The sequence below is a fragment of the Trachurus trachurus genome (assembly GCF_905171665.1).
Source record: "Trachurus trachurus genome assembly, chromosome: 16".
In the NCBI taxonomy this organism is placed as follows: Eukaryota; Metazoa; Chordata; class Actinopteri; order Carangiformes; family Carangidae; genus Trachurus; species Trachurus trachurus.
In genome coordinates, this window is record NC_139902.1 from 408,475 (window position 1) to 421,933 (window position 13,459).

General features: G+C 43.0%; 1 protein-coding gene across 1 annotated transcript in view; it reads left to right on the forward strand.

The window, feature by feature from the left end:
- The window catches only part of enpp2 (ectonucleotide pyrophosphatase/phosphodiesterase 2), a gene marked incomplete at its 3' end in the record, with an annotated part of 34,494 nt that extends 24,160 nt beyond the window's left edge, over positions 1-10,334 (forward strand). The window contains exons 16-25 of the mRNA XM_083990069.1: positions 1,818-1,893; positions 2,018-2,105; positions 2,196-2,365; positions 4,607-4,656; positions 4,840-4,975; positions 7,866-8,001; positions 8,403-8,480; positions 8,633-8,765; positions 9,400-9,553; positions 10,164-10,334. Of these exons, the coding sequence (XP_083846195.1) occupies positions 1,818-1,893; positions 2,018-2,105; positions 2,196-2,365; positions 4,607-4,656; positions 4,840-4,975; positions 7,866-8,001; positions 8,403-8,480; positions 8,633-8,765; positions 9,400-9,553; positions 10,164-10,334 (1,192 nt within the window). The remainder of the gene's footprint in view (positions 1-1,817; positions 1,894-2,017; positions 2,106-2,195; positions 2,366-4,606; positions 4,657-4,839; positions 4,976-7,865; positions 8,002-8,402; positions 8,481-8,632; positions 8,766-9,399; positions 9,554-10,163) is intronic.
- Positions 10,335-13,459: the final 3,125 nt, after the last annotated feature.

The following is a 13,459-nucleotide window of genomic DNA, read 5'->3' on the forward strand; positions in this document are numbered from 1 at the left end:
CACGTGATGTCCGGCCGTGAGAACAAAACAAGATTTTTTTCATTTTTTGTGGAAAAATCAATATAATGACGTAGTTTCTGCATAAAAATGTCCTTTGATTATATTTGTAGCGAGAAAAAATATATTTTATTTTCAAAATATTTGCTCAGTGAATGTACATATTCACTCGCTTGCTTGTTGTTGCTATGTCACTAGGGTGGTTGCATTTTTATATATGATACTGGGTTGACTATAGGCACAACATTCGATGTACACAGCCAGCGGCAACATCAGGTTGTCACCGATATGGGCCAATGTCAGCCATCCCTGGGGGGGGGGGCTAGGCAGCCTGCCCTGTTGCAACGCCTCTGTAGAGCTATACTCTGTTTCAGACACACACACATGCAGAGAGAGAGAGACAGATGCTAAATGAAAGAGAACTTTGAGGGTTGTGTGCAGCTCAGATGGTCAGATGGACTAATCATGGGCTCTCTCTCTCTAACTGAAACAGAGTGTGTTTCACTTCCCTGTCAGCTAGTCATTTACATTTTCTGCATGCTTGTGGGTTTACCCTGACCCCCCACCCCCCTAACACACACACACACACACACACACACACACACACACACACACACACACACACACACACACACACACACACACACACACACACACACACACACACACACACACACACACACACACACACTCATAATATGGTGTATAACTAGCAGTAGTGTTTTAATGGTCACTTAATAAAAAGTGGCTGTTTTTCAATTTGAGCCTGTGGTTTGAGATGTGTGACGGAGGTTGTCCTCAGCTGAGGACTGAAGTGTGTGTGTGTGTGTGTGTGTGTGTGTGTACTAACAACATCCTGCACATTTGTATTCTACAGTTTAACCCATTAAAGGATAATTACAGTTTTTTTTTACAATCTGGACCTTATTTCTAGCATAAAATACGAACAGAATACAGAATCATACAGTCACTCACTCTTCTTTGTGAAGCACCTTCCCTGATAAATCAACAACATAATACAAATACACAACAGCAAAAGTGTAAATACAGGTGCACCACGCTGCTGCCATCAAAACATAAAAGATGGGTTTTCAATAGAGATTTAGTGAGTTAGGGTTAGGCATCTGACTCAGGGTGCTGAGTCAGATGGGTGTGCAGCCATGATGAACCTTTACAGTTTGCTATAACATCTAGAATTTAGTGTGACCTGCAGCCGGTGAAGAGCAGGAATGATGTGTTCTAGTCTCAGTGATAAATCTGAGTTGGCTCAGCCATGAATATATGGTACAATAATACCAATATGAACAGTCAGTGTTCTCTGTCTTTTTTATTTTTACTGCCGACATTTGAAACTGAGATACACAACAGTTAGAGGCAGACTGACACCTCAGAAGACACTTTATTTCAAAGGACACATTTGAATTTAATTTACTTTATTCATATAGCGGACATCATCATTATTATTATTATTATTATTATTATTATTATTATTATTATAGAGAATAGAGAAATAAGCCAGCAGTTGCACCATAAGCAAACCAAGCCAAAGCTAAAAGACATGCATATGATCTGTCAGTACTAGTTAGTGTTTATGAATTCAATAAAAAATAAAAGAAAGCCAGTGGGATTTCAGTTGGAACCGAACCAGTGTAATTTAAAATAGCCTGAGGAGGACACATGCAGCAGCCTGACACGTTTCATCAGGAGACAGTGATATACTGAGTCATTAGAAGGACAGTGGTGTATTCCCAGCCCACTTACATCTCACTACAAAGTGCAGGAACCAGATACTGATGTTTGATTCACACTGTTTACTCCAGGAAAGCTCCTGAGGGAAGGAGGCACTGTGGTTTCGCAGGTGACCACGGATATGACAACAAGATCAACAGCATGCAGGTACTGTGACCATCCATTCATCATCTTTCTCTGTTCTCTTTCTGCTGAGCCTCAAATGAATGAATGAACTCTGTGCAAGATGGATTATATGGATTGATTAGACTTTTCATCTGTTTGTTTTCAGACCATCTTTTTGGGGTATGGACCAACGTTTAGATTCAAGACTAAAGTGCCCGCCTTTGAAAACATTGAGCTGTACAATGTAATGTGTGGTAAGTCTTCATGTCCTCTGTGCGGGGGCGCGTGCGTACACTCAGCAAAGTTTGATGCGCGTCTCACTGACCGATTCATCTCCCCTTCAGATGTCCTGGGTCTAAAACCAGCCCCCAATAATGGAACCCACGGCAGTCTGAACCACCTGCTGAGGACCCCCTTTTATAGACCCACCATGCCAGAGGAGGTCTCTAGACCCACAGCCTCTGGTCTGCTCCCTGCGGGCATGGAGGATCTAGGCTGCAGCTGTGATGACAAGGTCAGCGGAGACGCCTCACCTGGGTCTAGAGTCTAGAGTCTAGACCATAGACCTGGCCTGTCAGTCAGCCAGCCACTTCATTACTGATGACAACAGTGAGACTAAAACCGTCCACGACTTCTATCACCTGCCACTGCTCTCCTAAACCAGTGATCCGTAATGATCCTGATCAGTCTTTTATATCCTGAGGTTTAGTAGCTGCTGTGATATAAACATCCTGTAGCAAATGCGATGCTCCTAAAGGACCGTTCCACTTGATCACCATCAGTTTATTGATAATTGGATCAGTTGTTTTTTCTGTGTTTTTCTTTTCACCACAGTAATGGCTGAGCTGGGACTAAAGAGTTTTGACTGCACAAGAATCACGAGGGGTTCTTGTTTAAAGCCCCAGTATGTAACTTATTTGGCTTTTTATTAGCAAAAATCAAATATTGCTTTCATAGATACGTATTTCACTAAAGTCGAATCACACCTGCATACAAATGAAAGCTTTCTGGTACCTTACCTTGTTACAAGTCGTTACAAATATACAAGGGGGGGCACACCGAACCGAGGCGGCCATGTTGCATCGCCATTTTTTACGTTGAGTGGCAGCGTGACCGTAGGTAACCATAGAAACTCAGCGGAGCTGTCGGCTCGGCCTGTTAAAACTGTCACCACTGTGTAGTGTGAGGAAGGACGGAGGCACCGGTGTTGCATTCAGGTGCAGTCAGGCAGACGGCCGTCGGCAAACCAACCGGATGTCATTTTACTCCACCAGAGAAAGACGGTAAAACAATACCACATCACCATGACAACATATTGTCACACCTGTATTGTTTTGCCTCGTGCTGGAGGACCACTTGTTTACATAGACGCTAGTTTATCCTGTTACATGCAGCGTCTGTTGTCTGTCTGACGTCTGCCCCATTTCACCTGAATGCAACATCAAGAATACGTTCAGATATGCAACCGCACCGCTAGATGGGGGGGATTCCTACATACTGTACCTTTAAGGATTGCTCACAGGAGTTGTTCAAACCACTTTTGATATATTTGTACCAAAAAAAAGAAAACTGAAAAAAAAAAACTGTCCAGATGCCAGGTGCCTCTTAATTCCATGGGAGTGTGTTTTCAGTGATAGTTGGGGTTGTTTTACACAGGTTTGTGTTCCCAGCACTGAGCTCATGTAGACAGGACCTTACACAGCCACATGTAAACAACTACAGCCATGCCTGCACATTGGTATGATTGTGACTGGAAGAAGAGAGAACTTTAGCACTCCTCAGTATTCCTCCACACAGACAGGCTCCGCAACACGCTGTATCACTCCGCCTCTTTCACACACCGCTGATCTAAACAGCTGATGCAGCGTGTCGCGGAGCCTGTCTGCGTGGAGGAATACTGATGAGTGCTGCCTGAGTTGGTTAGTTCCAGATAAAACAAAAACATTTTTCCGACCAGCTGATGCATTGTACATGTTTACCTTAGATCCTACTCTTGAACTGGTGTATTATTTTGAGACGGGACTTCTTGTAGGTGGCAAAAATACGCTGATTAATGGTCCCTCATTGACAACAGTGTAGCCTACTGCCTGTGTATTGGTGCAGCACGATGTGCTGGTGTTTCTCAGTGGAGGGGGGCAGAGACCTTTCTACTGCATCTAGTGTACTTAATGGTCATTTGGAGCTCATACAACCCCACTTCAAAAAATAACTGAACTATCCCTTTAAACCAGTTTTGTTTTTTGTTTGTTTTTTTGCAGTGCGACAATAATGCACCTGATGAGACAATAATCAGGTGCATAAAGCAATAGCCTATGCACAACAGACTTATCTGCATGAGACTCGTCATCAGTAATTGTTTTGACCTGAATGCTTTGTTATGTCTGATATTCAGCTTCCTGTGAAGCTGAAATCATCTTGTTATCTCTTTGCTTCCTGCTGCAGAGCTTCACCTCTACGTCCATTCACTCATCTTCAAACTCAAACTTCTTTTACCAAAGAAAAGATGCTCTCTCTTTTCATCATTGACCAGATACTGTCAGTGTATCTGTGGAGATATGAACTGTCTGGACTCTGCTGCTGCCTCACACTGTTTCACTTTACTGTGTCTGTGATTCCCATGAAGATCTCTGGCAAGAGATTGTTTCAATCTCTGATCTTTTTGCAGTTGCGTGTAAAAAGTAGGGGCCAGAGAAGTTTGAAAGTGACCCTTGTACGAGGCTATAACCTGGAGTCACTGTGGCTCTGTCTCTTACAGAACAAAGTGGAGGAACTAAACCAGCGACTGAGGCAAGCTATTGATGGTCAGTGTCACATGACTGAGGTGTTATAGAGAATTATACTGTATCGTTCATGCTATTAAAGGTCACTTATATATGATGATGTCAAGTACAGTAAAATCCTGTGGCCTCTATCATATCCATGTAGAGAGGCGTCGTTGTGAACGCGTGCTGCTCATCTTCATCCTCTCTGCTCCTCCTCCTCAGACAGCAGGAACCTGCCGTACGGTCGACCTGCTGTGCTCTTCCGTACCAAATACACCGTCCTCCACCACAGCGACTACATCAGTGGCTACAGCGAGGCTCTGTCTATGTCCCTGTGGACGTCCTACACCGTCAGCAGACAGGTACTGTCCATTCCCAGCTCTCTCTGCCCTGACTAGAGGATGCTGTAAAGTTTCAGCATCATATCCCAACAGGGAACACAATCATTTATTATCAGGTCAATTTGATTATCAGTAGATGAGTCAGCCTTAAAATATGAATATTACCTGATCAGGTAATATTCATATTTTAAGGCTGACTCATCTACTTTAGTTATAGCCCCGCCCACTTCTAAGTGTAACCACGCCCACTTCCTGTTATAGACCTTTTTGTTAAAGTCCCGCCCACTTTCTGTTGCAGCCCCGCCCACTCATTTTCAGTTATAGCTCCGCCCACTCCCAAGTGTAACCACGTCCACTCCCTGGTATAGCCCCGCCCACTTCCGGTTAAAGCCCCACCCACTTCAAATTGTGACCACGCGTACTTTCTGTTATGCCACACCCATTTCCAGCCATAGCTCCGCCCACTTTACGTTAAAGCCCCACCCACTTCCAATTTTATTTTCAGGTGTGACCACGCCCATTTTCCTTTATAGCCCCATTTCCGTTATAGCTCTGCCCACTCCTTGTTACAGCCCCGTCCAGTTTGCGATATTTTTTTCCCTACTACGGCCAGCCAAGACCCGCCAAGACCCGCCTTACTCCACCTCTGATTGGCTGCCTCTGCAAGGCTAAGCCTATCCCTGCATCTTACCCTAACCTTAACCACTCCTTTCACACGCCTAAACCAACCGTCTTTGCCTAAACCTAACCGTCAGAGTAGAGGGCATCGTGATAAGCCAATCAGAGGCCTAGTAAGGCGGGTCTTTTATTTTTATTTATTTATTTAACCTTTATTTTACCAGGCAAATTGCTTGAGATAAAAAAATCTCTTTTACGAGCAAGGCCTGGCCAAGAAAGCAGCAACAAGATAATATACACACAAAGGACGAATATGAGAGAGAGAGAAAAGAGAGAGAGAGAGAGAGAGAGAGAAAGAGAGAGAGAGAGAGAAAAGATGAATGACGTCCAGAGTTCTACAGTCCGGCAGGGATATGGGGGGAAGAGAAGGAGGACGGGAGGGCTGTGTGGTACAAGGGGAGATTGTACCAGGGGATCCTGAAGGAAGAGAGATTATGTTAAATCAGCCAGGGCAGAACAGAACAATGCACAAGAATACACACTAAAAGAACGCTAATCCAGTGATGCTAAAATACTAAACAGTAAAACATTTACACACTCCATGATTTGCCATTAAAAAACAGTTAAGTCTGGTTTTAAAATCGGAAAGGGTGATGAATGCCTGTAGTTTTAGTGTTTTTTGGAGATTGTTCCAGCCAGAGGGAGCAGAGTACATGAATGCCCTCTTCAGAGGCAGATAGAAAGTCCAGAGAGCGCAGTCTGTATGATGAGTTTGATGTGAGAGTGAGGTAGGTGCAGAGGTATGAGGGAAGTAGTCCAATAATTGCTTTATAGATGAAGATGTACCAGTGCAGAAGCCTACGTGCAGACAAAGACAGCCAGCCTACTTTAGCATACAGAGTACAATGATGAGTGAGTGACTTACAGCCGGTAATGTATCTTAAAGCACAATGATAAATGGCATCCAGCATATGCAAAGAAGTAGAGCAGGCATTCATGTACAGTACGTCACCATAATCCAACAAAGGAATAAAAGTAGCTGCAACAAGCCTTTTTTTAGAAACAAAAGAAAAACAAGATTTATTTCTGAAATAAAAGCCCAGTCTCACTTTTAAAACTTTGCCTGGCCATAGCAGGAAAAAAAAATTTGCATCCAGTTTCCATTATAGTTCCGCCCAATTTCCGTTATAGCACACCAATTTTCAGTCATAGCTCCGCCCACTTTCCATTATATTCTGATTCTGACCTCATAGAATCAGAATCTCTGACTGTATGACAAACTGACTCACTGAAAGGCTGCATTCTCTGTCCTCCTCTGTTCTCACTCTGTGCCTATGGCTGATCTGATTACCAAGTATGTGGTTGACACAACCATCATTGGTTTATAAGTCACGCTGCAAATCTGAGGTTTTCTGAAATGTGTTCTTCCTCTGTTTAAGTGATTTTGCTCTGTCCTGGTCAGAGATGTATGTACAAAGTATGTACAGCCTCCCCTGCCTCTTGCTATGTCTGATTATTTGTACTGTTTTATTGTTTGTGCTCCATACCACTTGCGTGGTCGTGAGAAATAAATAAAGTAAAGTAAAATGTAGGGAGTCAGGTGAGTCTAACAATCTAACTACAAAACAACAACGCTAGTGAGTTTAGCTGTGATTAAGTATCCTGTGTTCCTATCATTACAAATGGAACTGAAGTTGAAATTGTGAGTCAGTAAGTTTTTTTGGTGCCACACTATCACCAGTGATCTTAAAGGGACAACGCGCAGTTCCTATTTGGTTATAACAAAGTCTCATATTAATGTGGATGAATCTACTCTACCCACACTTGTTAATGGGCCCATTTTAGATAAATATATAGTTTTGTCTACAACGGTATGTGATCGTCTTTGAACCTCTGACTTTAATTCTTGATGAATGAAAACATGAGTCTGTCTTGCGCCGGTCAAAGAATTTCACGGTTTCCAAAACTCCTCGTTGTCCCTTTAACTGGTACTCTAAATTATTATTGTACATCAAAGACCAGCTAGTAAATGTCAACATGTGAGGTTTGACTATTAGTTGTCAAGCTACGGTATCAAGGGCAACTTCAGTCATTTCTCTTTCCTCTGGTGATTTTGCTGATTGCAGACCAAATTAAAGGTTCATTTTGTTTTCTGAGCCTCTGGCACCACCTGCTGGCAGAAGTAGAGTTGAACCTCTTCCCTCTCATTTATCAGACCAGAAGAGTCTGACAAGGCACCACTAGACTTGAGAGCTTGTGTCAGTAGAGCTGAATCCCTGCTCTCTGTCTCCAGGTAGAAGTGTCTCCTCTGCCTGAGGCCATGTCCAACTGTGTGAGACCTGATGGCCGAGTCCCTCCGGCCTACAGCCAGTCCTGCACCAACTATAGAGCCAACAAACAGATCAGCTACGCCTTCCTGTACCCACCACGTGAGTTCACCAGCTTTGCTTCTTATTTGATTTCATTTTCTTTAATTGATTTTTTCACATTGACTTGCTCTAAATGTATCATGTAGAAAATGAAAACTAAAATCTCTTCTTTACAAAAGTCTAAAGGCCATTTATGGGAAGTCCAATGAAAACTTTGCTTCCTGTTACATTTAATGATCCTTGAGATGAGTCTAGAACGTGACTGGACTCCAGCTGTGGTGAACTGAGCTGATACAACAGAGTGATGTGTGTGTCATGTCCCACAGATCACCTGCAGGTTCAGGACAAACACCATGAAGTCCAGTGAACTCTGTAGACCTCTGTGATGTGATCACACTGTTACCAGCAGCTCATCATCTCTGGCCTGGCCCAGTTTCTAACCGTGTTTTTGTTCTCGACAGAGCTGTCATCAACCACAGATAGAAAGTCTGATGGGGTCCTGATCACCAACACTGCTCCCATGTATCCTGCCTTCAAGAGTGAGTCAGTGTTAACAGCTCAACTGTGTGAGAGGAATCCTGATCACACCTTACCCCATCAATACTAATCACTACTGATAGATTGAGTCTTGTTTCTTCTGTCTCTGCCTGTTCCTCTCTCCCTCCTCCTCTTCTCTCTCTGTCTCTCTCAGGAGTGTGGAGTTACTTTCAGAAAGTTCTGGTGAAGAAATTTGCCACAGAGAGAAATGGAGTGAATATTCTGGTCGGACCTGTCTTTGACTACAATTATGATGGAGTCAGGGACTCAGTGGAGAAGATTAAAGAGTGAGAATACATTTGTCACACTCAATAGTGTTTCAGAGCATTGGGAAATCGCTGACTTCCCCCTCATCAAATTTCAATTTAAAGAGGAACTATGCAAGATTCTGACCGTAGTTTAAACACCTTCAGATCAATTGTGATGGTTTAATAACTAGTTACAGGGAGAACGGAGGCGCTTTTCCTTCCACCTAACGTCTCTCAGCCAAAAAGACACTTTGCAAGATCAGAGCCTCTGACCCGGTGTCCCAGATCTTGTCTCATGAGAAACATGGAATGCTTTACGGCACTACAACACAAACATGCCCTGTAATCTGTAATCTCCTGGTAATGTATCCCACCTCGATAGACATCGCTCCATGGCTTGCCTTCTCACTGGCTTCGTTGAAAACAAATGCCCATGTCCGGGGGCGAGGGAGGAGGGTTAGCTTACAGTGAAAATATGTACTCTGAAACTGTAGGAGGAGCTCCATAGAGAAAGAAAAGCGACCAAAACAGTGAAAGAGTCACTGCCTTGCATAATTCCCCTCTAAAGTGAGGTTTTCTTGAGGAAAACAAAAGTCTCTCTGAAAAGTTTGGGAAGTTTGTTCTATTGTTAGGAGTAAAAGCTGATCGCTATTTTTTTTTGTCTTTAATGCAGGTTTGTAAGTGGGACAGTACTCATCCCCACACACTACTTTGTGGTCTTGACCAGCTGTCTGGACTTCACACAGGCTGCAGACTTGTGCAGCGGCCCACTCACCAGCGCTGCCTTCATCCTGCCGCACAGACCCAACAACGACGAGACCTGCAGCGTAAGAAGCATCAGATATAAAACTACACTGCAAAAACTCAAAATCTTTCCAAGAATATTTGTCTGATTTCTTGTCAAAATGTCTCATTTCTAGTCAAAACTAAACTCTTTCTACTTCAAATCAGACTCATCACCTAAAAATGAACTTGTTTTTAGATCATTTTCATTTGTTTCAAACACATTTTCACTTGAAATAAATAGAAAAATCTGCCAGTGAAAGCAGTTTTTTGTGCTTGTAATAAGAAAGAAAAACTTGCTCCACTATCAGATTTTTCTACTTATTTCAAGTGAAAATCTGCTTGAAAGAAGTAAAAAGTGTCTAAAAACAAGCTGCTTTTAATGTGATGAGTCTTATTTTAAGTAGAAGTACATTTGTTTTGACTAGAAATAAGACAAATATTCTTGGTAAGATTATGAGTTTTTGCAGTGTAGCTACATTGAGATGGATTTGGTTCTAGTTCCTAATATACATAATATACACCACCAAATAAAACAGACCTCTTCCACCAGAATCACTATACAGCACTATACAGCTCTGTAGTCATATGGTGATTCTACTGTTGCACTGCTGACACTGCTCATGCTGCGTGTCCCTCTCTGCCCCCATGCAGAGCTCAGAGGAGGACTCCCGCTGGGTGGAGGACTTGATGAAGATGCACACAGCTCGGGTCAGGGACGTGGAGATCCTTACAGGCCTGGACCTGTACCGCAGAACCACCAGGAGCTACGCTGAGATCCTCTCTCTCAAAACCTACATGCACACGTACGAGAGCGAGATCTGATCTCCATCTGTGTTACTGATGTTATTTCAGCCGTGGTAGACGTATGTGGTACGAGAGGAGCTGCGATGGCCTCTGTTACACTGACCTAAACCAGCTTCAGCTCCGCTCCGCTGTCCTGCAGCATCTACAGTATGCTGTGGCATTTGGTCTGATCTCACTTCATTCATCCAGTTGTTCAGATGCAGCTTTAACACTACTGAGCTACAAGCCAAAGTCTGCCCACTTCAGTTCTGTATTGTTTACTTTGTTTGACTCAGATAAAATTCAATTATGATTCACAATGACATTAATCTGAAATCTATAAAAAAAAAAGAAGAAAATATGTTATACAACTGAATATTTAATGTATCATGACATATTTTAAAAATGTAAAAAATATTTAATTGCACTACAAAGAATCATCAGAATCAGTTCCAGATCAAATATTCACATCAGTATTAAAGGAGGATTATTAAACTGGTGCAATGGGCACATATTTCCATTCTATCAACCCAGTCATTAAAAATAAATTACCTGTTCTTTTGACATGGAATAATAATGCAATGTGTGTGTGTGTGTGTGTGTGTGTGTGTGTGTGTGTGTGTGTGTGTGTGTGTGTGTGTGAGTGTGTGCGTGCGTCCATTCCTGTGTGTGTTTTTGTTTTCTGTGTAGGCCTATATGCCTGTTTTGTATGTTGTGTGTGACATTTTGTTCTGTACACAATAACAATAATGTCAGTAAGAGTATTTTATTGTGTTTTTCCCTAAAACATTTACCACCTGTGAGACTGACCTATTTATGCTGTATGTACATTTCTTTGCCATAAAGTCATGTTTTTACTAAATCGTGTGCTGCAGAATAAATTACCACACTAATACTGGGGAGTTCATCATGCCATGGAATCATAAGATGTTGTAATGTCCAAATATGCATTCATGTTGCCAGTGTCCAGGTCACTGAAGTTCACCATGTGAATGAACCCAGTCTGAAATTACTTTAGCTTTGTGACACAGACAGTTATCATTTTGGAAGTAGACATCAGAGGACGACATACCGGCATGACGGTATGAAGGGGTGAAAATACTCAGAAGCTGGCATTCAAATCATGATAGTTAGTAGAAGTAGGCTACTAAGTTCCTACAGTAGGGAGACCTGGGACAGTTGCAACAGGGGATGGTTGCAACATGTCATTTTTCTCCAATCAGGAACAAGCTACAGTAGAGTGATGACACTCACACTGCACATGCTCAGTTTGATTCCCGCCCTTGCAGAGACAAATCAGGATTTATTGCAAAAAAACAGTTTTTGAGGTAGGCCTACGTAAGTATTTTTTTTTTCTTGAGCTTTGTTTTTGTTAAAAATGTCTCTTTTTGTGATTCTGCTAAACTTATATGGTGGAGTTATATGTTAACTTTAAGATGATATGATTAGCATGTATCAAGAGCACTTTAACACATCATGACTGACAGGACCGGTTGCAACTGTCCCCGTGCAATGCATGAATATAAAAACAGACCACAAAACAGTATTTTGACATTACATTTTTTTTTTTTTTTTTTTTACCGTTGTATTGCTATAAAATGATGAGAGAATAAATGACAATGGCAATATACAAGTTTCCCTCACAAATCACACAAATCCCGCCGTAGTCTTGATCTACAGGCCTGGAAACCTCCTGCAATAGCTAACGTTTGTCAGGCAGACAGCTATATCTATTTTATCGAAAATTAAAGCCGCAAGCGGCGATGACGGGCCCTCGCTCACCCATGCCACCGCGTGGCCTGAGGCATGTCGGGGCTGCAATGCTTCGTTCATCCACCAGGTGGCGCTAAGCAGTTGTGGGTGGGTGCGTTCAGGGGCGGCCCCTCATCACTCATGTGAAGTTTGGAGTGAATCGGACAAAGCATGAAGGAATTATGAGCAGTTAAAGGTTCGTCCACCAGGGGGCAGTAATGGGATGCGTGCAGGTGTGTTCAGGGTCAGCCCCTCATCACACATGTGAAGTTTCGTGGAAATCGGACAATGTTGATGTAAAATATGGCACTTCCTGTTTCCACTAGGGGGCAACATGAGTGAGATCGCCTACGAGCATATGGAGACGTTGAGGTCGTGACCCTGGACCTGTGTACCAATTTTCATGTTGATACGAGTTCATTAAAGCCATCATAAAGCCAAACGTATTGTCATGGCGAGGAATGGTCGCGGCGTCGCCACACGGACGCCATTACTCGTAGCTTCACAGTCTTCATGATGTAGCTTCACCAACTGGTTCTGCATGTTTTATAAGTGGAATTAAGTTGATGGGATAAGGTATGTACATTTTCCAAATTTTAGTACACTTCCTGTTACCACCGGGGGGCGCTATGAGTTACGTGGGAAGTTAATATATCGGGACGTTCAGGGCGGAGCCGTCATCATGTCCAGCAAGTTTGAAGTTGATTGGATGAAGTATGTGGGCGTGAGAGCCACTCGTATGGACATGGCGAGCACGCCAAAGTGAATTGAGCGCTGGCAGCCACGCCCTTTGACCTACGGACTCACGGAGCACAAGATAAGCTCAGGTAGGTCTGGAGATGTGGTGTACCTAATTTGAACTTGATCGGGCGAACGCTGTGGGAGGAGTTCGTTTTGAGCGGGAAAAATCAAAACCAAAATGGCCGACTTCCTGTTGTGTTGAGGTCATGAGGTCAAGAGGATTTTTTGTATATCTGGGTATAATACATATGTGTACCGAATTTTGTGTGTGTATGACAAAGTAAGACGATGGCGATGCCATTGACACGTGTTTGTAGGGGGCGCTATTCAGCCATTTGGCCACGCCCATTTCCAACGACTTTAAAATATCAAATTTTTCGCGAGGCCTGATGTGCATGCCAAAATTCACGCGTTTTGGGGCATGTTGAGGCCCCCAAAAATGCGATTTTAGGGAGAATATAATAATAAACATAGCAATTACAATAGGGCTTTCGCTGGGCGACTTGCAGTCGCCGCTCGGGCCCTAAAAAATAAAGTAAAGATTTAGGGAATGTATGTCCACACACACAGCCTACCGGAGAATGAGCCCACCCCAAACGCTGCCGTCTCTCTCCGCTCCCTAAAGAGTCCACATTTCCGGAGGTACTTGAACATACCACAGTTGCGGGAAG